Genomic DNA, 27,401 nt, shown 5'->3' on the forward strand with positions numbered 1-27,401 from the left:
TCATGCCCTTAGTGGTTAAAAGACTGTATGATTTCTGGTTGATGTTTATCTGTGCCTATTCTATATCCAGTTAATGCCTCATGCTGATTCTTTATTTTAAACTTTTTTGTTTTCCCCTCAGCATACTGATGATGATGTCACTGAGTTGCTTTAGCTGTAGTTTCTTTCTCTTTTGGATGGTATCTCATAGATGGGATGCTCTATATAGAGGAAATATTGGGCGGGTGTGATTTTTTTTTTATTATTTTTTTTTCAGAAGACATGTTTACTGGGATCTTTTGCTTCTGGTTTGCAAAACTCTGCTCTGACCTTTCCCTTATTGAGTCATATTTATGTAACTCTTGCTATGGTTTTTCTGCTGTCTTCCATAGTATTACTGTAGTTATTCTTCAGCTCTTGTACTTGATTTTATACAGTTGTCATCTTCTTTAACTCTGCACAGAAGAGAAGTGTTCACACACTGTATGGAACCTGTCAGCTGTGATCTTTCTCCATCATGAAGTTTCATGGTGTTGCTGACGGACTTCTTGCTGAAGGCAGTATATCTACCATGACGAAACACCTTGTCATAGTCTGCCTTAAGAGGCTGATTTTTAGCTGTCTGCTTGCACTGAACATTTTTACTAGTGGCATCGTACTGCATGATTGGGAGTTGGGTATACTTGTGCAGTTTCAGTCATGTACATTTGTTATATGTTGATATACTTGTAGTCCCTTTCCTACTGTAAGCAGTCATTCCAGGTAAACAGGTCATGGTAGTCTGCAAAGGGAGCTGTTACTCTTGATTACTCCAGTGATAGGAGATCACTGGATTTAAGCCCAACAGGTTATATTCTGCATACATCTATTCAGTAATATGTATTCATTGTCTGTTCTGAACCCGTGTTCATCTAAGGGCTGAAGGAGTCTTCTAGAAAATGTTCAGCTAAGCAATCTACGGATGCTTCTTTGCATCTGGAGCTGATACATTGCTTGCTGAAACTACTGCCATAGTTCCTAATGTTTGTACAGTGGAAATACTCAATGCACTATCTGGAAAAAATGCTTGTACTTACATACCTAGGTCTTACTATTTCCATTTATGTTCTGCAACATTTGGTTGGTGTTGGCTTTTATGCATTCTGTTGTTGCAGACAGAAGAGCAGGAAATACTGTGAAGGTTATCTCAAAATTGGTAACTAAAGGTCATTTTTTGAACTAGTAATTCTAAGTTAGTAGAAACCAAAAGGTAGTGAATTTTTTACTTGTTTAAGATTTTTGGGACTATCACACACAACTCTGTTCTAAAGGTGCAGCTGGAATTTAAACTACTCATGGTGTTTGCAGCACTATGCTAAGTTTAAAATCACAGAATCATAGAATCACAGAATCATAGGGGTTGGAAGGGACCTCAAGAGATCATCAAGTCCAACCCCTCTGCCAAAGCAGGTTCCCTACACCAGGTAGCACATGAGTAGTTATTTAAATTTACAAAAAAATCAGAAACAATATAGATAAAACCATTATCATCTTCAGTAATGCTGTGAGTGTGAGACCAAACTTCTTATACCTCATTTGTTAGATCTATTTCTAAGGGATTCTAAAGAAATCCTAGCAATTGGAAAGACATATATAACATTTATTTCCTCATCACTTTTATTTGAATGATAGTGTTTGTTTCTCCAAGGTTGACTTAGTATTATTCTTGCATTTTTAATCATGTTCACTCATTTTATCTATCTAAGAAAGCTGGTCTTGTTCACTGGATTTTAACTGTACTCAAGTCATTTGAATATCTGTTGTATTTTTATCATACTCTTCAAAGATTAATCCAGATATTGTCACAGAGCTCTGAATCAGCCTGGAGGCAGCACAGAACACTTCAGAGTTCTTCTACCTGCTTTCATTGCAATCTCTTGCACTGAAGCTTCTTCCTATCTGCAGGGATAAAATTAAGAACAGAGCCTCTGGATGTCTTTCTTCTAAATGCAGCAATGATCCCATTTATTTTAAGTGCCACATGTTGTTCCATCAGCTCACTCTCAGCAATTCTTTAAGCGGATCTTCCTTAGCAATGACTCCATGGGAAGTAAATAACTGTTGGTTTTTGTCCTTCAGTTTCTGAAAGTTACACGACTCAAAGCCTGCACTATTCTAGTGGGCTTAGGTTTGTGTTATCTCTGCATCACTCAGCGGAATAACAGTGATGCTACTGAATGAAATAGCTTCAGTGATTTCTTCCTAATTGATCAATTCTAATTGCAACAAAAGATGAATCTATTCCCTCAAGAAATGGTTGTGTCCTATGAACATGGAAGTATTGACACATTACAGACTGAATATTAGCTCTACATTCATAGTCTTACTGTTACTGCTTGTAAGTAGGTGCTCTGTGAAGCTGGTTTGGTCAGATCCACCAGTAATATCCATTAGTAATATCCCACTACGTTTATATTGAGAAAAACAAAGGTTTTTCTGAGCACATACATCCCTGCCCTTTGCTTGTTCTGAATAGCTACAGGAATATGGTATGCGTGTGTGTTATTCCTAAATATTGTTTCATGCTTGTCTAATATCCTTATTCTAATTTTGTCATTTTTTGTATAACCATTTCATGACCTGATCTCTGTTTAGTGCTTGAGTCTTTCACACTAATCCAGTTACCTTTAAAAGGTGTTGAAGCCCATCTCAGCCCAAAGCCACCTTCTAGTTTTGTTGTGATGTTTATTCACCATCAGATCTTCCCTATTTTATTCTCACAAAGAGTAACTTCACTCTGTGTGAGCCACTGTGCTGAGTTAATTGAAAGCAGCTTCTAAAATGAAGAACTACATGTTGTGAAAGAATAGGGGAAGTAGAATGTAAAACAGCTTCTTTGATTTGACCTAGTAACTAAATATTTTTTCTCTCAGTAAATGTACTTATTTGATTGGATAACTTGATGCATCATTTTAGACTGATGAAAGCATCTCCCACTATCCATTTCTGAGGTCTTCTCTATTTGTGCTCCTTTTCTCTTTTTTTGGTCTTGTACCATTTAGTACTTAAAACTGGCAAGCTGGGAATTCTGAATTACCACAGGGAACGGAGTTTCTTAGGGGATGTAGTAGAAAGCAAGAAAATACTCCTGAGAACACTCTGTAATAAAAAAGAGTTTTATTACAGCCTAAGTGAATCAACAGCTTATGGTAACTCTTCCTTTCTCCTTCAGTCTTTCTCTTCTCTTTGAATAGGGCTCTTGTTTTGGCTGGGGTTGAGCCTTGGATTATTTTTTTTCTTTCAGATTGATTTGTTTTTCTGATTTAGTTTAGCAGTTTATCCAATAAAGCCCTTAGCTGTGATGGCACGACCCGTTTAAGTTCTCACCATGCCATCCGTCTCCATGTGTCACACCCACTCTTGTTTTCTCCTTTTACTCCCTGGCCTGTCCTACCTCTCAGAGCTCTTTTCTGGCAGCCCATAATGCTGCTTTAATGAACAGCTCCCCCGGTGGTCCAGTTTGGAAATCTTCCATTTTTAGTTAGGAAAAGAACATTTGCTACTCTTTTTTTCCTTCTAGAAATGCTTCTTGGATACAAATATCACTATATTTTGCATAAACAAATACCATGCAGCCTGAAATATGGCCTAATTCTTCAGAGGAATTACATGTAATTCTTGATTTTGAAGAAGATACGTATTTTTATTTTTTTCCCAAGGACACTTCTCTAACTAGCTGATAATCTCCCTGTCTGCTGGATGGTCTGAGTACAAAGGGAACTTAAATATATTTATAAAATTTCATGAGTCTCAGCAGTTGCTGAGCTGCAGAACCCAGGGTGGCCTCTGATGGTGATATAAAATTGGTATTTAACAGGAACATCTCCTTTCTAACAAATATGCAAGGTGAATTATCTGCCAGAAAATTTATAATAAAATGAATAAATAGAATATGTACTAAATGCAGTATTGAAGAGTCTGTATGTCTTTTGTCCTCATTCTTTATATTTCTGTCTCTCACTACATGTTTTTCCTTGATTTCTCTAATTCTCTTTTCCTTCTTTCTCCACCTGCACCTTTACTTGTGATGTACCTTGCAGTTTTATTCCATATCATGACCTCTGGGCCTGGAGGGCCAGCTTCGTAGACCCCTAGGCTCTTCTCTCTCGCTCGGGTTGTATTCAAGTCAAAATAGCTACCAACAGCTCTCAGTTTTCCCTTTCTCTTCATTTTTTGCATTTCCTCCACTTTTCTTGCCCACACTGCCAGCTAAGATTCACCTATCCCAGCTGTTCCCATACCCCACAAAGTCTCTTTTCTCAGGTAGATGACTGGAAAGACATCATTGTTTAGCTGTTTGCTATCATTTCACAGAATCATAGATTTGTAAACTTTCATTTTATTAGAGGGATTTTCTAAATATATGTCCATCTCAGTTTGAAAATGCACATTCTTTCTTATCTGAATTTACACTGACACAAGAGATGGTCAGGGAGCCTTTGATCAAATAGTAGGAGTGGGGAAATGTGATTTTCTGCTATTTCTCTATGCTCAAATAAACTTCACTAATGTGGTTTTGACTTCTTCTGTATTTGAGCCAGGTAGCAGCTACTCTGATACCACCAGGGCATTGTAGAGGCAATAGGAATTGCAGGGGGTGGGTACAGTCTCTGTGCTCGTGGAAGATGATGGTGAATGCAACCTGTGTATGCATTACACTAGACCAAAATGGGAGCCAAAAAACAAGGAAGGTCTCACCTAGCCTCAGGTAGTCCCAGAATGGAGGAAAATAAGTCAGGAAAGTTGTGTGTACATTTGGTTGGGAAATGGAATAATATTATGCCTTCCCAGAATAGTGGATTATTATAACTGTTCATTTGACAATGCTTTTTTGAACAGTTAATTGATGTGGGGCTGTACTGTGAAGAATATCATTGAAGCAAGCAAAAAAAAATTAATAAAGGAAGAAAAAGGATTATAGCATGGCATCATAAGCAATTCTACACCAACAATGAACTGTGTTATAGAGGCTGAAACAAAAGGCAGGAGAGTTCATCACCAACCAACCTCTATCTGGATATGATCTGTTGACCATAACCCTCTGACTATAACCATCCAACCAATTACTTATCCGCTAAGTAGTCCACCCTTCAAATCCATTACTAAGTTAGTGATAAGGATGTAGTGTGGGACCATGTCAAAGGCCTTGCACAAGTACAGGTAGATGATATCAGTTGCCCTTCATTTGTCCACTGATGCTGTGGCTCCATCATAGAAGGTCACCAGATTAGTCAGGCACAATCTGCCCTTGGTGAAGCTCAGATCACCTCCTTGTCTTGCATATGCTTTAATGTAGCTTTCAGGAGGATCTTCCTGAGGCTCAGACATGAAGCTGTAAGATAAGAAACATAAGATAGAGTTTGCCAGCCCCCCCCATGACATTTCAAGGCTTTCCTACAGATTTAAGATACTCATCAGAAAGAGTACATTTACATTACAGTTTGAAGAGTCATTTTGGTGAGATTCTTCAAGTGTTCAGAGTACTTAGTATGTGTTTAATCTTAAGTAGCTGTTACCCTTTAAAGTAATTCTCTTTAAGTGCTTTATTAAATTGACGATACCATCTTATTTTGCTTAGTGCAGTGCCCATTTTCTGCAGCTGTAAAGTATCACTTTTTTTTTTTTTCAGTGTAAAAAGGAAGTCCTCAGATCATTTAATAAGCTAATGTAAGACCTTTGTTTTGCAGGTGCTTTGGATCTGAACCTAGTGCTAAAAATGTGAGCAGTTTCTTTGGTGCAGTCCACCCCACAGATAACACATCAAATTTAAATGTACAGTTTTGTAATTATTGATAATATATTATTAGGGAAGCCCCCAATGACAGAATCAGAAATATTAAATGGATGAAATAACCAGATCTGATTCCTGTAATCAATCTTCTTACACAAATGATCTGTTAATGACTTAGCTGGAAATTGCTAAACTCAGTATACCATTGTTCCCATGCCTTAGTTTCCATGAAGCACTCAGGTCTTACGTTTAACAAGGCACCAAACTCACAAAACATCAAAATTTTACTTGAAAAAATTATAGAAGTGATGCATAATAATGTTTATGATTGTTCTGGAGAGGAGTCTGATGTACAAGGGTGGTTCCAAACGTAGCACCTCCTATTTTATTGTGTTGACCCAGGACTTAGCAGAGGCAAATGTGTGTGGCATGGCAGTAGAGGTTGAAGCTTCCCACCGTATTCCATTACATTGTTAACATGTGACAGATGGCAGCAGGGGGGCAGTCTGACAAAGTGACACCTGACATGGAAGTGCATATGAAGCAAAGGTGTGTCACTGAATACATCCATGTGGAAAAAATGCCACCCCTTGTCATTCACCAAGGCTTGCTGAATGTTTTTGGAGTGGCATGTGGGATCTTGTTAATTGCTGGTGAAAAGGCATAGCTAAAGCTGGTGACTGTATTGAAAAATAGGGTTTTGTAGCTGAGAATTTGCTCCACCAAACAGTATTATTATGCACTTTGTATCTGATGTAGCATCCATGGAAATAAATAGGAGGCATTATATTCAGAGCAACCTATGGAGAATGTTCTTCAGAGACCAGAGAATAGGAGTTACTGCAAAAGTAATTGTTTTCTGGACCTGAAATTGCTAATAATACGTAACTGCTGTACATTCAAGCTCTTTCTGCTGTCAGAAGAAAATTTCACTTGGTTTCTGATTTCATTATTTGGAATCTGGAGTTTCCAAATACTTGCTGTTGAAGCAAGTAGTCTCCCTTCTCACAGAGAAGACTTGCCTGAAGTGGCTTATCCTAAATGGGGAGTATGGGTAATAAACATTTTGGCAGCATGTTTGCAGGAGGAAATCGATATCTGACTTGATACCTCTAGAGATGTTAGCGTATTTTGCTGAGTACAATTGTGCTTTTTTTTTTATTTTTATTTTTTATTTTTTCCTGTTTGACAAACTCAATACTCCATAATAGCCAATGTGCCTTTAATTTTAACTATGAAGCATCAGATTCTGAGTTTATTCAGAAATCCGTGTTTTTCTTATGCATTCCAACCTGTCTACAGATTAAAATTATCAAAATGCTTCTTTCCACCTTTTCCCTCTTACAATCGCTTTCTCTTAAACTGTTCTAATTGTTGCTAGTGTAGTGGTACACTTCAGCTGACCCTCAATAGTGGTCTTGGTACACCATGCACCAGATAGGCATGTGCTTGGAGCTGATTGCTACTGCTTCCTCTTGCTAATGGATTTCCCCAGCAGTAATCAGACACACTGGACAAAGGCAGTACTGCCTGGCCTGTGCTTTAGGCTGATCTGAAGCCATAAAGCTGCTTCACTACAAGGGCTAAATGTGAACTACTTGCCTACAGGAGGGCAGAGCCTGCTATGCCAGGCTTTGTCTAAGTGGAACCCTGTGGTTTTTGCTTGTCTTTAATTCCTTTCAAAACAAATTCACCTCTGTTAAGACTGGAACATGCGTACATATTCAGAGAGCAAGGAGCAACTTGGGAAATGAGGGCTGCTGGAGCTTCTCTGGCCTGTAACTATTTTGACATGTAAGAGGCAGCCAGAGAATGTGACAGCAGCAGACAGACACCCTTAGTTTGTTTTCCTGAAATAAAAACCTGAAGACCAAAATGGTTTGTTTGGGTATCGTCTTTTTCATTAGGTGTAACTGTTTCATTATGTGAAGATGGAAGCAGCTTATTCTGTATGCAGATAGTTTAAGATCTAAGGAGATTATGGCTTCAGAATGGAAGAAGTTTTCTATTACAGTTCTCTCAAGGGCCTAAACAATGAGAACAACTCCCTCAGATTTTTGTTTATAATATGATTAACCATTTCAGCTGACAAAAACAAAAAAACAAAAAACAAAAAAACAGCTTTTATTGTGGCATGGATAAAATCCAAAGTGTTGTCACTTAAGTCTTATGTGAATAGACACTTCTAAACCTAAATAAAAATTATTTGTGCTCTTTGTGCCTCTAGCACTTTACATCATTTCACTGTTTATTTTAAAATCTTTTAAACGTTCTTTTTCTTCAAGGATATGTGTGAACTGCTTAAAAAATAAAATCATTTGATTGTATCACATGTGGTCTCATGAAGCAAAACCCAAAAGCCTTAGCCTTTGTTCTGAGCAGGGAATACACCAAATCTGTTTTGAATGTCAGCAGCAATTGCATCCATTTTCTGCAATAGCTTATTCAAATAACTTTAATATAAAAGTTTTCTAAGCACATTTCTGAGTGTTTTTGCTGGAATTAGTGCAACAAAGTGAGTTCATGTGAATATAAGAATACCCATGTGTGTCTGTATTCATTCAGAAATCATTTATTGTTAACTGGAGCTATGAAACACAATGCTAAAAGGATTCTAGACAGGTCAGGAAAAAGCAGCAGTAAGGCAGAGATAACACTTTGTAGTGTCCCATCTCTTAATGTCAGATAATATAGTTAAATATCCTGAGGAATTCCAACTTGTGCAGTTGTATGTCAGCTTGTATCCAAGTAGAACAGAGTCAACAGAACACGTTCCTATACAGATTAAGTGTGAAAGGTTTTTAGTTGTTACCATTAATATTGATGCTATGATTGGACACTGGTGGTAGTTTTAGGAGGTTTCAAGACAGGTGTTGTGTGATGTGTAAGGAAGGTAGCAGGCAGTTGTAGCCTGCTCTGCTTCCTGTGGGAAGACTACATCAGTCTTTGACTAAGGTTACCTGATGCATTGCCTCAGCTAGGAAGAGCCTGAGATGTGAGGGATGGAGGTCTGTCTGAAGAGGATGCTTTCTGAAGGGACTAGCATGTTTCCAGTGAAGTTGTCATTCACTGCGGAAAATCCTAGTGTTTGCAACTGAAGCCACCTAAATGATCCTGTCTACACACAGTGCATTCTGTACATCTCATACTTAATGAAAAGGGTGGTCTGGTGCCTGAACCATGCTCTCTCTTCTATTAAACAAGATAGGTGTTTGCGGGGAGTCCTGGAGACTTCAGGTGGTGTCTGAGAGGTTTGCCACTTGGATGTGAGCATTACAGTTGTCCCACTGGGTAGAGGAATGCATGTGGGTGAGGATAGGAGCACAGGAGCTCAGGCCTCCAGTTGGATCAGCTGATATTGCTCAAACATACTGGAATAAATCAATCTTAATGATGAGACCAAGCATGAAGAACTTAGACAAGCATGAAGTCTTCAAGGAAGTTGTGAAAATGAGAGGTGGAAGGTCTGGGTGGGAATGCTTTAAAAGGCAGAATATTTCTGCCTTTACCAGAGAGATGTACACACACCCTCAAAACCTTTATGCCATTTATGAACATAACTGTTAAAGGCAGGGAATACACTGCTTGGAAGATTAGTTACTGAACTATACAAAATCAAGGGAGAAAACCATAGTAGGAGCAAACTTTATACCATACGTATAAAGTCAAAGGATTTATGGTTTATGGTTTTTTTTATAATGTACAAACTTGTAAAGAAATTACGTTCCACTGAATATCCAGTTTACCAATAGATTCTTTAGCAAACTTTATAATCAACAAAGAAGTATAAAACCTAATGGAAATACATGTCTTCTGGTCTGAATTAGTCACCAACATGGTCTTTTCTGTTATAGTATTTCAAGCTGGAGGGAGCACTTTAAATGCTTCAAACCATTTAACCTTAATTGCTCAGTTTTAATAGACATTTGCTAACTAAAGGAACCTAATTATAGCTTGAATTGGGCTTTACTAATCTTAATTAAAAGCTCTCTTTTATAATCAGAAACAGCTTAAGCTTAAAACAGTAAGCCATGCAGAAATGACTTATCTTTAAAAGCTGAGGCCCTTTTGATAATGATTGGTTAGACTGAGTACAGGTAACCATTATTGTCCTTGTATTGCACTTAATTAAAAATATCTCTTCCATGTGGTTTTGTTTCTTCTGTTAGCTGTAAAATTACTTGGTTGCTGGGGAGTTTACTTTTTCTGTGGTTATTTAAAAACACATTGCCGCCCTTTGTTGAAGAAGTTGTCTGAGGTCACAAATCACAAAACGAATGTGTGAATTAGTATAAATATTAGCTTCCTGCCTTCCTCCATCCACAAGTGAATGCTTGTCAGTCACTCAAGTTAAATGACGTGCCAAAAATTTAATTGCAACCTCTAATAATACATTCTATAATTCATTTGGTTTAACATTTAAATTGTGTTCAGACATGATTAAGGGCTTTACATTGCACTCATTCACGAGGACTAATTTCTAGTAAAAATTAAGGTTTTAAAAACTAACAACTTTAGTTCCAGTAATTGTGAGCTGTCTGCTTGCATAAACTAAATACAAATTACAGATTCAGGCTAGATTCTAAGCTTGATAGACCTTTATGCAGTTAAGGAACTTGTAAGAAAAGTCACTTGTGCTAGTTAGGAAGATGGACAGGCTTTCCTGAGTGCCAGTTTTATTTTCTTGTTTGTTAGATCTTTGGATCACCTTTTAAGCATTTTTCAGAATATTCCTACTGTCTTGCTGTATGTTCTGTGCTGATGGAATATACAAGGATGGTTAAATTATATCCATTAGAAGAGGGTAAAATCAGGGCTCTTTACAGTGAGTTCAAATAACTCCAATTCTTATCCATGCCACGTACCTATGTGTATTTATCTTCCAGTATCTTTGGTATCAGCAATGGCTGGACAAAGTTAGGCAAAGGATTTGTCTAGTTTGGTGTGCGGTCTCTGACAGTGGCCAACAGTTAGTTGTTGCTTAAGGTAGACTATAAAAAACTGAATGTGGAAGAAAGATTGCAACCATTATCTGCACCTAGTGACTTAAACACTTCCCAAGCCAAAAATTTCATTCAAATTTTTTTTGTTTAATTCAGTTTCCACTTGTAATCTGAAAATGAGTTACACTTGCTTCAGCAAGTATTCTGCAAAACTCATTTGTAGGTAGATGTTTAGCCTTGTTATATGTGCTGGAAAATAATTGTATAAGAACAGGTAGTCATATACACTTGTCTCTAGGGAGCTTCCTACCTACTGTTACTTACTATGAGCATCACAAAATCTGTCTCTACATTGCGTTGGCCAAACCTTACAAAACCAGATACTAATGTTTCTCTTGGGAGCTCACCACATCTTCAGAATGACTGACCTTCCCACTTTTCTGAAAATGAGACTTCATAGGGAAAAGTCTTAAGTCATTTTGGAAAAACATATAGACTCTTTGAAAAGCTTAATCTACGTGTTTAAAGTAACATTAGATGATTGCATTATTAAACCAGGAGGCATGGATAAACACCTAAAAACACTTTTATTTCAATTTAAGTAAAGTTCTCTATTAACCATGGATGAGTTACCTAATTAGTGTCCTATTTTCAATAGATAGCTAAGAATGTTATTACGTGTTCTTTCCTGGACTTTTGTATCTATATATTAGAAATACTGTGAACATATACCAGATACAGCCTAAAAACAGAGATTGTCTTGAAAAAAAGGAGGGAGGAAAGAGAAGGATGAGGAACTCATCAAGGGCATTTCAAAAATGACTTCTCTAATTAGTTTTGTATTTGACGTATTGTCCAATTCGAAAACAAAACATCAGTTTGCTGAGTTGTTAAGTCAAGAGATTGCTACATTTTCTTCTTACCTGTGCATAGTGAAAGAGCATTGATGTAAGAGACATTTTGTAATACATAGTCTAAATTGAGAGTATTGGGAATAGCTCTACCAGACTTAACCAGCATTTGTACAAACTTACTTTCTTTTATCCCTCTACTGCTGGGGAAGAGAGCAGCACAATTAGGTTCCTTTGCTTTCTATTACATGTTCTGTCAAGTGCATAGCGCTATTTGTGTACTGCTCAGAAGTTTTAGGCCCTCTTTGGTTCTTTTATCTAATATCCTCCCCAGAGTAACGAGCAAATATATACATTTTTAAAAGGAAAATGTCCAGGCTATGAATAAAAGCTATTTTCAATTTTTAATGATTGTCCATTTTACTGTTTTTATTTCTTCAGTTTCTTTTTTCTTTTTCTTTTTTTTTTTAACTGAGTAGCCTCAAAAGAGCTAGGAGCCTTGGGTGCTTTCTAGTACAGAGCATTTGAAGAACTGAGCAAAAATAATTTATTTCTTGACAGAGCTAGTTACTGCATATGCTTGCTCTGTATCTCTTTCTGTCCTTCCGTTTTTATGTCTTTCTGCCTCTTTCATTTTCTTTCTTTCTCTTTCTTTCTGCTCTTCTGTCTTTCTGCCTTTCTTTCACGTCCAAACATCATATACAAGCACAGTTTATGATTGAAAATATTTTGATTCACAGTCAGCAATGATGTTCTTCAGTGTTGAATTTTAAATTTCCTCCTTTCTACTTTTCCTGGATTTTCTTCACTATGAAATGTGTGTTTGTACAGCCTGCCCTGGCCTCATCTAACCCTCACCTCTGCATGCCAAGGAAAGGGAAGTGTGTAGCTTCATTAGCTCCTTTTCAGAAAGCTCCTGCTCTTGCTTACTTCTCTATTAGCCAATGATTCTAGACAATGTTCTGATGAGCCTGTAAAGGATAATGATGGAAAGAGCCAATGGGCTCCGTGCTGGTGGTTGGTATCTGTAGATCAATGTCTAGACGATAGTTGCTCATAAATAGGTGGGAAAAAAAAACAAAGGCTATTTGCAAAAGGTTTTCAAATTTTCTCTATTAATATTTCTCTCTGGGTATAAATAGAGCTCTGTCTATCACAGAATCTCTCACAGAATTTCTGAACAGCTTTTTAGAAGGAGAGCCAACATCTTATCTGATGAACTTCTGTGAATAAAATTTTGGAATTGTCAGCATGTATCAGTAGGATGGGGTGCTGGGTTTCAGGAATATAAAGCTTAAATCCAAAAAATACATTAATGCAATATTATTTTGAAAATAAAACTCTTTTGCACTAGTCTACTGCAACAGCATCTAGGTCTTCTTGTTGATACTGTTCAGGGTGACACTTCTGAGAAAAATGGAAGACATTTGGTCCGTACACCCAAGTGTTGGTTTGAGCAGTTTGCATGTCAGAATCAGGTCTTCAGAAAAATAGTAGATCTTTGATCTTGTTTCTGTTCTATAAAGTCTTAGAAGATCTTTTTGAAGCAAATGCATAATTTTATAAAGTAGCCAGTTCTAATTGTATTGTCATCTCAAACAATTTTACTTTTTTTTTTTTAATTTTTATTCTTTACTAAAGATGCTGAGTATCCACAGTCCTTCAAGGGACTTGTAAAAACAAAAGAACAAACAAAAACTCAATACTTAGCATTCTTATGAAAGCATAAATTATATACCAACAATGCATCTGTATCTGAGCTAGAAATCTGAAATAGTTTTTTAAAAGCATACTCTCAATGCACAACACTATAGAAAAGAGAAGGAAAATAGGAAATTCCCATTAGCATTGTAAGAAAAGTGTAATATAATATGATCTGTATTGTAAGTTAGTCAATTTGCAGGCATTAATACACTATTCTTGTTAACTTTATTCTGAAGTCCTAAGGTATGAGGGTCTTCTGTTTCGCTGAGTTTAATGGACCACTTATATTCTTGTTTTTAGTAGGCTCTGTATTATAGCTGTTTTACCATCTTATGGACCTTACTAATGCTAAAGTATCTATGGAATAAATCATTTAAAACTGTAGACCTGCTGTCAGAAGATATACAGAGAAATTTGCTATACATAGATTGGCACCTCTGCTGGAACACATAATCTTGAATCCAAGAAGGTTGAAAACTATGTGAGTGGTGTAGCCCTTCATACCTCTTGTGGCCTTAGCTGTCTCAGCCTGGCTGTTAATCTGCCAGGAACAAATGAAGCATGAGCTATACGGTATCAATAAGTCTTCTATTCTACGCAAGGAGAGCTGCCGTTGACTCTGAAATAAGCAAGGGGGAATAGCTGCCTTCTGTTCTCCCTCATGAAGGTCCATGGGAAATAAGTTAATATTCATCCAATGGCTGGTAGTAAGAGAATCCAATTCAGAGTTGAAGCTTGGGATTGTTTCCTTCTGTCAATGGACAGAAATTTAAAAACAAAATGAAAAGGAATGTTAGAAGTAAACAACTGGCAAATGAGGGAGGTGCTCAGAGGGGTTGGAAGAAAGTGGAAGATGTCAGTATGAATTGACTAATTTCACAGTTTTAAACCATCTTCCTTGAAATTTTGAGATGCATATTTCAATACGAAGATCTAGGAATAACCTCCTGGTGTGATCTGAGGAAATTGTAATTGTTAGCATGTATGCACACCAGTTGTGGCAGTAAGGCACACAGAAATATTCCCCCATTTGATCTCCAAGAACTTGCAGGATTAGATGTGGAAGCAAACATTTGCCATTATATTAAAAAAAGGGAATTGTGATGGAAATGGCTGTGATTTAGAAGTGGTGGAAGAAATGCTGTCAAATGTCATGTTTCACATTCATAGCAGCTTGTGAACAGGAAATCTCTCTGCTTGAGCTTGTCGGCCATGGCAGCTACTAAATAAAGGCAGACTCTAAAATGTTATGTGCTCTGCAGGTATCCATCTTTATTTGGGTATCTCACTTGCAGTTCAAAGAACTTGTAACCAATCTGTTTAAATATCAATTAGGAAAAATGTCAAACCACGAAAGACTATAATCAAGAGTTCAAGATACCTAGTGCAGGACAATAATAATTTTGTTTTTATCTAGAAAACTGCTTTAATTAACCATAAATGGGTCTGGAATGGTCCCAGATCACAGTTCCCACTGTGCTGATTAGGATGACAAATATCACATAGCGATAATGCTTGGGTGTACGGATAGAAAATGTATTTGTTCTTCAGGAAACTCTGCTTAATTACTTTTTTTTTTCCCCATAAACAACTTTAGCTGTCAAAAGGCTTTAGACCCCTAAAAGTAATTATTTAGCAAAAAGTGTTTCAAACATTAATGTTAACACAGTAGGAAAACTTGTACCCTGAAGCAGTAATACCTGCACCAAGCTGCAGACATTTTGAAAGAATTAATGGAAGGGGAGATTCTTTTCTCTGTTCTCAGTTTGGTGGGCATACCAAGTCAGATGCCCAGAGGTGAAGTTTCAGTATTAAAATCTCCAGCTACTAAAAACTGTCATCTAACTCTTTGAAATAGGATTTTAAGGAGGGAAATGCAGAAGAAAGAGAAGAAACCAAAAAGGGAAAACTGAGAAGGGAAAAGTTAATTTAAGAAAAATGTTTGGAAGGGAATCTCCAGAGATTGCATTTCTTATCAGTGAGTAAAGAATGTGATGGTCATTCATCATTCAAATGTACATGTAAATTATAATCATTCAGCTACTGCAGAACACTTGCATTTATCAGTCTACTGCCTGGTTCCATTTAACACTGTGAGCTGGGTCAGTGGAACTCGTCTTACAGCACTGGGGGCCTGATCTTGTCTAGCAAGCTGGGCCATTGCATGTGACTCTTTAATTTTTCTTTTGTATGCCAAATGATATTTGAAGATCATTTACTGAAACTTCCAAAATAATAAGTAAAAAGACATCTTTCTACTGCTGCTAAATTCAGAAGTTCGTGCACTCCACTGCCTCTTCAGAGAAGGTCTGTGTGTCTGTAAGCTTCTGATCAGCTTTTTCCCCAAAGCAGTCAGTCCAAGTCCTCTCCAAGAAGGGAAGGTGACTCACTTAAGGCCATCCTTATTCTTTGTGATTTTAATATATTGCTTTGATCAGTGTAATAGTAGGAAAGAAATCAGACACGGGACAAAAGAAGGTTCTGCAGGAGGTGTCTATGCCCTCCACGAAGTAAGGAGATTGATAACAGTTGTGGTTATTGAAAAAATTAATAAATAAATAAATATTTCAACAGTCTCAGACTACAGCCAATGATAAATGGGCTGGTGACTTACCTATCTTTAATGTGCTTAAAATAGTTTAGGCAAGATGATTATAAAATTGAGGCTGTTTGCTGCATAAAAACATACATTTTATATGGTTTAACCAGCTGGGCATACACTTGCATAATTTGTTTTGTATCAATTTCCCCTCCCCCTCTTTTGGACAAGGACTTTAACAAGATATAAAGTATGATGCATTTTATGCCCAGCCTTTACCCAATAAAAGGAAGCAACTTAAACTGCAACAGAGTGCTTGATGTTTTCCAGGAACCATGTGAGATGTCTTCCAGAAAAACACCCCAACAATGCCGCAGATTGCATCCAAACCATCTCCTTTCAATTGGCATGACATTTTCATTTTATTGCTGCTTTTATACTGGAAAATAGCACTTTGTGACATTCTTGAAGAAAGTTGTAAAACTGAGTTTATTTTTTGTTTCTTTGTGAATGCACTAATGGGAAAAACATTGGAAGGACAGTACTTTTAGTAGAAGGGCTCTTGAGAGATTTACGTTGAAAAAAAAAAACTTTCATATTAATCGGCCTGTTCTACCTGTTTGATTCTTTCTTTTCTGCAATGAGAAACATCAAGCTACTTATTTGGCTTTTACCCTATTTCCATCCTGTTCACCCTTGACCTTCTTTCTTAGAGTAGTCCTAATGGCTATCAAATTTTACAGTTTTCTTGGGCACAGGCATCTTGAAAATATCATGACAACTTGAAAGCCATAAAAACTGCACTATGTGTTCCTCTTTGATTCATTAGATCGTAATATTTTGAAGGTCACAACAGTCTGAAGAATAAAGATGTTAGCATTTATGACTATTGAAAAAAGTATCTCAGTATCACAGGATAGTAAATGATAACCTTTAATTGGTTTTCACTTACAGAAAAAAGTGATTTTGTAAGTTTTTCATAATAAGGAATTTCTGGAAATGGATAATGGATCTTTCACTAAGATGAAGGTCAAGGTTTCGTTTGTAGTAGAAAGAATTTGAATGAATTACATTTTCTTGTTCCTTGTTATTTCATTATTTTTTCTTAAACTTTGGACCTAGATTTGGATGCCAGTTCAGCTATCACAGAAGTAACAGAGGGGAACAGAGCATCAGCAGGTCAGGTCAGCTTGAAAGGAATTAATAACATTTCCCCAGCTGATTCTTCAAACTCATACCTGAGTCAACTATTGCAGATGTTAAGAGCAGAACACTGAAAGTTCAAGTAATTTTGAACATGTGGAAATTAGCTGATGATAAACTGCTTGAGAATCTAACCATTTAATACCACTTCTCTGGCCAAACATTTTCCAAGCAGAGCTGAATTTTTTGCCAGATTTGGGTTGCACTTAACCGAAATAGTCCTTAACCTGTGAGATTTTTTTCTGGCTTTCAAGTCTGGAAGTGGTTCCCTCATTAAAAAAAGTGCAACTTGATATATGAAATCCAAATGCCTTAAATAGTTCAGGTTATTCAGGGTGTGTGTAACTGCTGAAATTGTTTTAAATACAGAAACTCCCGAAGAATCAGAGCATATAAAAATACTGCCATGTTGTTTTTGTTCTTTTTAATCACTGAGTTTGGAGACCGCAAAAGCTATTAAAATTAGTAAGGTGCTGATCTGATTATGATTCATGACTTGAAATTATTTGTCTTCTTGTCTGTTCGCATGTTACTTCAATTCTGCCCGTTACCTTAAAAGTAAAGTAATGCTTTTTACCTTAAAAGTAAAGTAATGCACATGATGCTATGTTGCTGCTTCTTCTTGGAAGTGGGAACAAGATAATTAAGTGTTGATTCCATCTCTGATATATCTATGTTATCTGGCTCCATAAAGCCAGTCAAAAAAATGCCTCTTGATTTCTATATGTTTGGGATTTCACCCCTGAACATGTCTCTAGATACTACAGAGTCACTTCTTTCCCCAGCATCTGAAAACAAGATTGCATAAAACTACACAGTAAGAAAAAACAGCTCTCTTTTTACTCTATTCTTAATTGTATAATAACTGGAACCTATTTTTCTTTTTGTTGTTGTTGTTATTATTATTATTATTTGTGGAAGTGAAGATGCTGCTTTAGTCCTGAGAGGAACAGTGACCAGAACTCAGTAATGAATCAGTAAAAATTCTTGAAGAGCTTTCAAGAGAGAAGCCATTAAAAGTGCAAAATGTTACCACGTGGAAATAAGTGTTCCAGCATTTTACAGTGTCCTTTTCTGCATACCAGTTCTGGATAAGCAGGCAACATACGCAACTGCAGGACTGTAGTATGTGCAGGATGACTGATAATACAGAATTCTGCAAGTGGTACTTTTTGTCCTCTATAGGTAAAATGGGCTGGCTGCAGCTTCTCATGGGGCAAGACTTAAAAAAAAAATTACTTAATATCTCCATAATGTCCCTTTGGCAGTGTTCGGTTTAAAGCAGTGAAATGAACAAATGAAGATAAAAACAGAAATAGTTTTCCCTTTATGTAGAGAATAAATACACAATTTTTTCCATTGAGATACACTTACAAGGCATTTAATATTTATTTTTCTAGCTGGTTTATGGATCTAACTCTTTAGGAAACACCCCTCAGCTCTGTAATATACCTGTATGCTAAGTTTTGTTCATGGTTCTCTAATTTAGAAAAACTTGATGTGAGCAGACTATTTATTTCCTTTGACTATTTATTTTAAAATGTCCAAGCCCATAAATTATCCCTTTCAAAGTCAATTGTAATTTGTGTTTACTAAATTAACTCCAGATTCTTCCTCACATTAGTTGTCTAGAAATACTTTCAAATGAAACCAAATTTTACCCAGTCCTACCCCTGTTTTGAAGTTCTACTGCATGGTGACTGTTAGGATCTGAGACCTTGGTAAGTGTCAAGGTAAAGGTTGTTAGAATGCATGCTTTACCATTTTCTGTAGAAATCTGTAGAATACAACACTGAAGGCTGGATTTGGCTCATTGACTTTCACTGCTCAGCCATTCTTCCTCTTGCATGTTAATAGCCCAGAGGTTTCTCCAACAGTTTAGCTGTGACACTGATCCTAAATTTGTCAACTCAACACAGACATTTCCTTTGATTTTGGTGGCTTTGCCCATAATGATCTGTAGCTGTGCTGACAAATAAATTTTGTTGTACGTGTTGTAAGGATTTTTGGACATTGAAGAATTTAATGAATGGCAAGTGATTTCATTAAGGCTTGGAAAGGACTTCGCTGGAGGTGGTTTTATACTTTCTGGGATAAAGTCTATGCAGCCTTCTAGCAAAGATTGTTAGTGCTTGGAGAAGATGGTTAGCAAACAGCAAATATAATTACACTAGGCTGAAATTGTTGAGACAAAATGGAAACTAACATTTTCCTCACTCAGTTCTGCAGTTTGGCCTGATTTTGGACATTAGTTATTACATTGTGATGTGTCTTCTACTTTCTGCTGAAATCAGAACTGAGTTACTTTGTTAACAAAAGCAGAAGAGATCAATTCTTGTTTTGTTTTGAACTTTTCTTAGCCAAGTTGTTTGTGCTCCTAGAGGGTTTGCTTCTGGAAGTTTATAAAACACAGCGGCTTTGTGACACCTCTGAGAGAACCATCCCTTTGTTACAGAATGCATGCAAAAAATGCATTTCTGTGCTGTCATACATCTCATTTACAGTAATGAAAGAGGTCTCAATTGCTATGAGATGGATGCCGGTCCTACCAGACTAAAAGCAATTAGGTTGTGTAAAAAAAGGCAACTACAGATACTCTTCTTGTAAATGAAATACAGTGATTGAAAATTACAACACTTCCTCATGGTATTAAATGCTAGGATTCTCTCAGACCACTGGCCAGGTTCTTTAAAAAATGTTCTTAAGTGCTTATATAATAGTGTTGTACTGGATGTATTCTTCAAGGTACACCACTGCTTGTTGTTGATGGAGGACAACAGTAGTGAATGGAATTGCTGTATTCCCTAAAGCTGCTGATAGTTATTTCCCAGCTGCAACAATAATGGTTACCTCTGCTTTCCAAAAGGATATATATCCAAGCTCCTTCCATCCTGAGAATTAACCAAATCTGTGCAGTTACTCCTAGAAAGCAACATTTTTATTTCTACCCCTCAGCTCCCTGAGGAATTTATTTTTTTAATTTTTTTTTAACTTTTTGGATTTTCAAGATTTACTGAACAAGTTCCAGAAAAAAGACAATGAAAACTAGCTTACCAGCAACTGAAAATGTGGTTGTACACATACAGCTCTGGCCTTGGGAGTTGCTTTCTCATTTGAACACAGTAAGCCCAAGTAGGTTCTTAGCAGACTATATAATTATTACAAATATCCCTGTGCCTTCTAAACCATTTTAGTGTATTCTTTTACCCAGGGGTCCCATAGCTGCTGCCATTGTAATATCACATGAAATGTATTCCTCCTGAAGAGAAAAGTGCAATACTTTTTTAAGAGAACCTATTATAACATTTTCTTCACCACAGAATCACAGAATATGAGTTGGAAAGGACCTCTGAAGATCATTGAGTCCCATCCACCTACTAAAGCAGGTTCTCTACAGCAGGTTACACAGGAAAGCATCCAGGCTGGTTCTGAATATCTCCAGAGAAGGAGACACCACAGTCTGTTTGGACAGCCTGTTTCAGTCCTCTGTCACCCTCACAGTAAAGAAACTTTTCCTCATGTTCAGATGGAACTTCCTCTGTTCCAGTTTGTGCCCATTGCCCTTTGTCCTTCTGCTGTCTCCATCCACCAGACTCTCTCCCATTAGGTATTTATAAACATTGATATGATCCCCTCCCAGTCTTCTCTTCTTCTGGCTGAACAGATGCAGGGCTCTCAGCCTTTCCTTATATGGGAGGTGCTTCTGTCCCTTCATCATCTTTGTGTGGCTTCACTTTTCCAGAGGTTTCCTGTCTTTCTTGAACTGGGGAGCCCAGAACTGGATGCGGCTCTCCAGATGTGGCCTCACCAGGGTTGAGAAGAGGGGGAAGAGAACCTCCCTTGATCTACTGGCCACACTCTTTTTAATGCACTACCAGTCACTCCAAGGGTTGCCTTCCTGTTCAGCTGAGATTATCTGGATTAAAAACTTTGAAAGTATTTTGCCAATCTGGATAAAACTGTTGGCTTCCCACTGAGAGGTTGACTGCAGTAAACTTTACTAATTCAACACTGCCTGTACTGCTTATTTTGTTTTGTGTTATGGCAGTTCTTTCATGATGAATAGCATTTTTAAGTGATCAAGCACTACAAAAATTTTAAGGATAGTTGAAGCTACAAAATTAGTGGAAACAGGTAACTTTCTGCTTAGAGCTGCTGGGAGCCCACAATTCAATTAACACCCAATTCCATCAATTGTAGGAAGAAAATGGTAATAGGATATGACCTAAATAAAAGGAAGCAAACATAGCTGGCCACTGGAAATTTTGAGTTTTACTGCAGATAAAATTAAGAGCAAGCTTACCGTGCTTATGTTTTTGAATACATTCCTATTGCTTTTATTGCTGTATTAGGCTTACTGAGGAAGCCATATCATGCCACATCACATGTAATATTCTGCCTCTGAACTTCAGTTTTCAGTGTTTTCACTGATGTATTCTTTAAAGAACGTCCTCTTTCGAGGAGAGGTGTTTGTGTTGTCTGCTGGTACTATGTCTGCATTTCTCTTGGAGCAACTGGGGCTTGAAACAAGTTCAACCTTTCAACTCTGTAGTCTTTTTACAGGTTTTTGATTGGGGTTTTCTGAATTATTTTTCTTTAGAGATCATTTGCTTTCTTTCTTTTTTCTTTTTTTTTTATTTTAAAATCACCAGACGATCACTAGCCTTATCCTCTTGGTGTTTTATTAACAGTAATGGATATAGCAATTCTAGTCAGCTAACAGATGATGTCTCTTAAAAAACATGGTGGTTTTGGAGGGGTAAGAAGGTAAGAAACACCAAAGAAACCCCCCCATCATGTCTCTTAAAAAAAAAAAAAGCATTTAGCTACACTCCTGGTTTTGTACCATTCTTGGGGTACAAAAGGGAGAAGTGATCCTCAAACCCTCTGAGAAACATTAACATAACTGGAACTCCTTGAGAGAAAGAGGCGGAAAGAGTCTGTCACTTTGGTTATTTTTCTGGTTTATGTATCTGTTAGATTACCCTTTCTGGAACTTAAATATCTGTATTGCATCAGCACCTTGTGCTCCTTATCATGTTATAGATTTTTAGAAAATAGTATTATATAAAAGGGTAAGCATTCAAAAGACTTTACATTACTTTGTTTTTTGTCTCTTTGGAAGGGTCTTCTGTCACTTACTTTAAAATTTAGTCCCACTTGATTCATTGTTTGAAAAAAGAAAATAAATTAATCAGGGCATTGCAATCTGATGAACATAACAACTGATCACACTTTTTTCTGAATTCCTTCTGAAAAAATTTGGTGCTGAACAAAAGTTAAAAACAGACCATATAATTGTTTTTTTCTTCTCCCAGGAGCATCCTGGAGTACACACCTGACATTAAAATAATGTTGTATGCTTTTGGTTATTGAGTCAGCCCATTGATACGTGGCATTACTATAAATCTCTGCTTTTGTCCTTGTAGACTGAGAATGATAGGAAGTTTCAGAAAATGTTCACGAATGGCAATGTAAGCTGCAAATATTTGTTAAGTGGAGACCTGTGTAGAAAACTCTGGACATGTGCATCCAGATTCACTGTGCTATAAATACAGGAGAACTTCTCTGGGACTTTGCAACACTATAGTGCAGGTATGTTCAGAAGGGACCCAGTAAGCAGTAACTGATTTTCTAGTTATTATTGAAAAAGAGGAAGGTTATTGTTATTATTGAAAACAGAGGAAGCTTTTTGTTGTTATACTGGACTCTGGAAGATAAGAGTACATCCATGGGCTGTGCTGACTTGGGACTTATACAACTAATGTATGGAAATATTTAGTGAAAGATGGGAACTCTTTAAAACAGAGCAATGATTGAAAGATCAGAAAGTTTACCTTTTAGCAATAAGTAGTATTTTTATTAGGAAGATTCTGCCTCCAATTTCTTATTTCCAACTTTTTTGTTGTGCTGAATTCTCATTTTCAAAAAAACCTCACTGGTTTTGCAGATGAAGTTAAATTATTAATTCCCATTTTGAGCTGCTGAGGAGATTGCAGAGGGAGCTGTTGGATGAAAGTGGGAGACACAGACTACTCTGAGGGGAGGACCTCTCCCTCCTCTGCTTGATCATAGAATCATTCATCTTGGAAAAGATCCCTAAGATCATCTATTCCAGCTGTCCACCTACCACCAATATTGCCCGATAAACTATGTCCCTAAGTACTAAATCTACCCATGTCTTCATTAGGTGTTTTTTAAACACCTCCAGGGGTGGTGCCTCCACCACCTCCCTGGACAGACTGTTTCAATGCCTCACCACTCCTTATTAGAAGAAATTCGTCCTAATATCTTACCTGAACCTCCCTTGGCACAATTTGAGTGGCTTTCCAGCCACTCTGCCCTAAGCCTGCAGCATTGCCTGGGATGTTTGTGACCAAAGTGCAGGTCTCAACACTTGGTCTTGTTGAACTTCATCTCCAGCGTCAGCCGAGCGATCCAGCCTGTCCAGATCCCTCTGTAGTTCCCCAGATCCTCCTTATGACCCTTCTTGTAGATGGGAATCACACTGGCAAGCCTCCAATCCCCTGGGACCTCTCTGGTTGACCAGGAACACTGATAGATGATGGAAAGTGGCTTGGCAATTACCTCTGCCAGCTCGCTCAGCACCCTTGGGTGGATCCCAACTGGCCTCTTGGACTTGTGGCAATTCAGGTGGAGTAGCAGGTCTCTTAACTATTTCCACCTGGATCATGGGGAGTCTATTCTGCTCCTCATCCTAGATTTCCAGGTCAGGAGGCTGAGTACCATGAGTATAAGTGGTCTGATAAAATGTCTCAAAGGACTGTGCAAGGAGGGGCAAACTTAGGTTCAAGCTAAGGGCCAGAAATATGTGAAGGGCTCCTGGGTGATTGAGTCCCAGCTGTCTTTTCAGAAGCATCTGGTTTTCCCAGACTGACTTGCTGTCTTGCTATTGTGTCTGGATATGATACCAGATAGTGAATATTTTCCGGTGGTAATTTTAAACGTTTTTTGGTATTTCATTTTATTTCTAAAAAGTCTGTGTGAACCTAGTACAGAAATACTCCAGCTACCTTTGCAATGGAAGGTACATTTGAAATGCATGACCAGGATCATTTTAATGTACCAAAATATGATTTTCTAAAAATTATTTTAACTCTTTATCACACAGATGTAACTTAGGGACATAACTAGAGACTTTGGTCTAGCATGCCATTGATTTAGAGCTGATAGCAGGATAGGAGGCTTTGTAATTATTTGTGTATTTTTAATTGACTGCTGTGCACTGCTGAATGATTCATATCAGCCATTGCAGTACTCACATCCCATCTATATGTCAAGATATAATTTGTTGAAAGAAGGAAGTTTACACTTTCTAGAATGAGTGAAAAAGTTATTTTTATGTGAGTCAGGAAAGACCATAATAGAATTGTTTGCATTTGAAGTAGAATGCATTTCTTGCCATTCATGGTGTTTTTCAAGATGTGTGACAATTTACAAAAATACTTAAAAATAATTCTAGCATGCTTTCTAAGAATAAAATTTTGGGTTTTGTTGTTGTTCTTGACGTATTTGTATCAATATGGAAAATTTTAATGGATCTTCTTTTTGGGGGGAGGAGAGGAGAGAGACAAAAACTGTACCGTGTAATCAAGAATAATTTCACGGTGGTCAGTGGACAGTGACAGATATTTCAGAAATCGTGCTTTTCGAGATTTATTGCAAGAAAAGCAGCTTTATGTGTTGTCAGGAATGCATCAAATCATCTTTACACTGAGAAAACTTTTTCTAGTTAAAGAAGGAATACTTTCCTATTACATATTATTCTATGTCAATAGTAAGTTTCAGATAGTTGTTTTTACTACCAAGTCAAACATTATAATTCATTGTCTGCTTGATTATTTTAAATAGATAATTACAGTTTAAATATAAAAATGTATACAAATCACTTAAATGAATAAATCTGACAACTTATAATTGTTTCCTCTTATGATGCTGCAGTTAACTTTGGATGGAGTGTGCTATATTGAAACTTGCTGAATTTTAGTCTCATACAATCTGCATTTATTCTGTCAGTAATTCCCTGACCTGTTTTTTGGATGAAATATGCATTATTAGGATCATGCTTGTATTCAAACCCGTGTTTAGTTGGAGAATTGTTTCTCTATCTTAGAACTATCCTTTTACAAAGTCTTTTTCCTCCTTTTATATTTTAGATATTGATGAGTGTGAAAATGATTTCTACAATGGGGGTTGTGTCCATGAGTGCATCAACATTCCTGGCAACTACAGATGTACATGCTATGATGGGTTCATGTTGGCTCATGATGGCCACAACTGTCTTGGTAAGTAGTGAATGCTGGAAAGTAAGTTTCATTTCATGGCTGTGACAAGAAAGCCTGATGCATTTTATTTTGTTAAAAAATCTGATTAAGATCCTGTTGAAGAAGTTGAAATGTGTCCATTGATTCCAGCATGGTTTAGACCAGATGGTTAAAGTTGGCACTTATCATCCTAACATACTCCAATCAGGTTATCTGTCTGTAACTTTGGAGGCCAAGGTGGTTTAGTTTTTTAAGGAAAGCCTGTGCTGGATATTTAGGTTTCTTTTTTTAATAAAAATAACCTGTCCTATTCACTTCTATATATTTTGCCTATTTCTTCCAAATTTTGTTATCATATATTTAAAGCCCTTCCCCCTCCCCTTTTTCCTTCTTAGGATAACATTTTGAAGATGTTCTGTACGAACAGAGATTACTGAGCATTAGAAGTGCAAGTTTGTTTTGTTTTGTTTTTATGAAACAAGGGAGAAGAATAGTTATCATAAATAGATGTTTACAAAGGGGATAGGCACAGTCCACTAACATTACAAAAACAGGTTCAGAGGAAGATGTTAGTTGCTTCAGCAGTTTTTAGGATTTAGGTATCTGGAATTTTGATTAATGCTCATTGCTTTGTTTTGAATAGGTGGAACTTATCCACTGTACTCCAAAAAAACAGATGTTTTGTTTAAATTTCTTCACACCAATTACCTGGAAATGAACTTTGCTACATCCACTTTCTCATACCTGCTTGCTTGGTAGTCGTTTTAGTTAAATCTTAGTGCCTAGTGATTATTTTTCTCTATATTCCCAATGTAAATGCAAGGAATACTGTTCAGTGCAGTCCCAAATTCATTTTGAATTGATGTGTATAAGATAGTGCAGAAAAGTGATATTTCATCTGTGTTTTGCAGCACCTTTGCTACAGTAGAAGCTGAGGTTCTTTGCAAGAAAAATAAGGAAGTTATGTAGCAGAAATAATAATGTCCAGTAACACAAGCCTGCACTCACTGAAGCTGTAGAACAAACAGAATTTCTGAGCAAATTTCTCATTACTTTTCAGTGGATATATTTCATACTTGGTCCGTTTTCAAACTGAGTAATATTTATTCAGATGGATTATACATCCTGACCATTGACAGGCTTTTGACTTCAAACTTCCAAATTTCATTTATCAGAGAACAGACTAAATAGATCTATTTGTGTAAACCTGAGGTGGCCAAATGATTAATTGTGCAAGAGGTATTTCTTACTAAAAGAGCAGCCAGCCAATTATTTTTTAAAAAAGAAAGAAAAGCTCTATTTATATTAATGTTCATAAATATCTCTTAATAAAATAGGACACAAGTAGTTCAGCTATTTGGAATTCAAGAAAATGTGTAGATAGATTGTTTCTAACAGCTTGTTATTATCAACTCTGTTTTCAATTATTTCTGTAGAAGTAGGGAAAAGCATATTGGCAATTGTGAATAGCAAAATGAGTGACCTGATAAAAGATGAACCCTTCAGATCTGTGGGATTATCTTGGACCTACGCTATGTTGATCTCTGATCATACAAGATACAGGCAGGATCTACAGAGATGAATGTATTTCTGATCTTCTTTTCATAGATTTCTGTTAAAACACTTGGTTTTGGCATGAATGGGGGAAAGACCATATAAAACACTATGTTTAACAGGTGGCTCTGGTTCCAAGTCTTGATCCAAAGCTTACCAAGAGAGTTTGTCAGAATCAGTGTCTGCCCATACTGATGTTCTTCTTGGAGCTGGTATTTTGTATTACTCCAAAAAATGTTAGGAACTATATTTTCACTAGAAGAGATTCAGTGAAGAAATGAGTGGGAATGATAGCAAAGGACTCCCTTTCTCCCAGCAGGTAACTTTAGGACACTAAAAGAGATCACAGTTTAATTTTGATTCCTCAGATGCAAATTGAATACTTGCAACTAATGAATGGTCTTTAACATGGACTTATGCAAAACATTTAACACTTCCTGCACAATGTCCTTGTCTTCACACTGGAGAAGCAGAGATTTGGTAGATGGACTTCTTGGTGGATAAGTAATTGACTGGATAGTTGTGCTCAAAGAGTTGCTGTTAATAGCTTAATATCCAGGTGGGGACAACAGG

At 37.0% G+C, this 27,401-nt stretch overlaps 1 protein-coding gene across 1 annotated transcript in view; it reads left to right on the top strand.

Annotated features, from left to right (window-relative positions):
- SCUBE1 (signal peptide, CUB domain and EGF like domain containing 1) overlaps positions 1-27,401 on the top strand; it is a 204,350-nt gene that overhangs the window by 6,294 nt on the left and 170,655 nt on the right. The window contains exon 3 of the mRNA XM_065742416.1: positions 25,167-25,295. Coding sequence (XP_065598488.1) covers positions 25,167-25,295 — 129 coding nt within the window. The remainder of the gene's footprint in view (positions 1-25,166; positions 25,296-27,401) is intronic.

The sequence above is a fragment of the Cyrtonyx montezumae genome, unplaced genomic scaffold (assembly GCF_038088225.1).
Source record: "Cyrtonyx montezumae isolate F1298 unplaced genomic scaffold, pur_monq_1.0 scaffold_3, whole genome shotgun sequence".
Taxonomy (NCBI): Eukaryota; Metazoa; Chordata; class Aves; order Galliformes; family Odontophoridae; genus Cyrtonyx; species Cyrtonyx montezumae.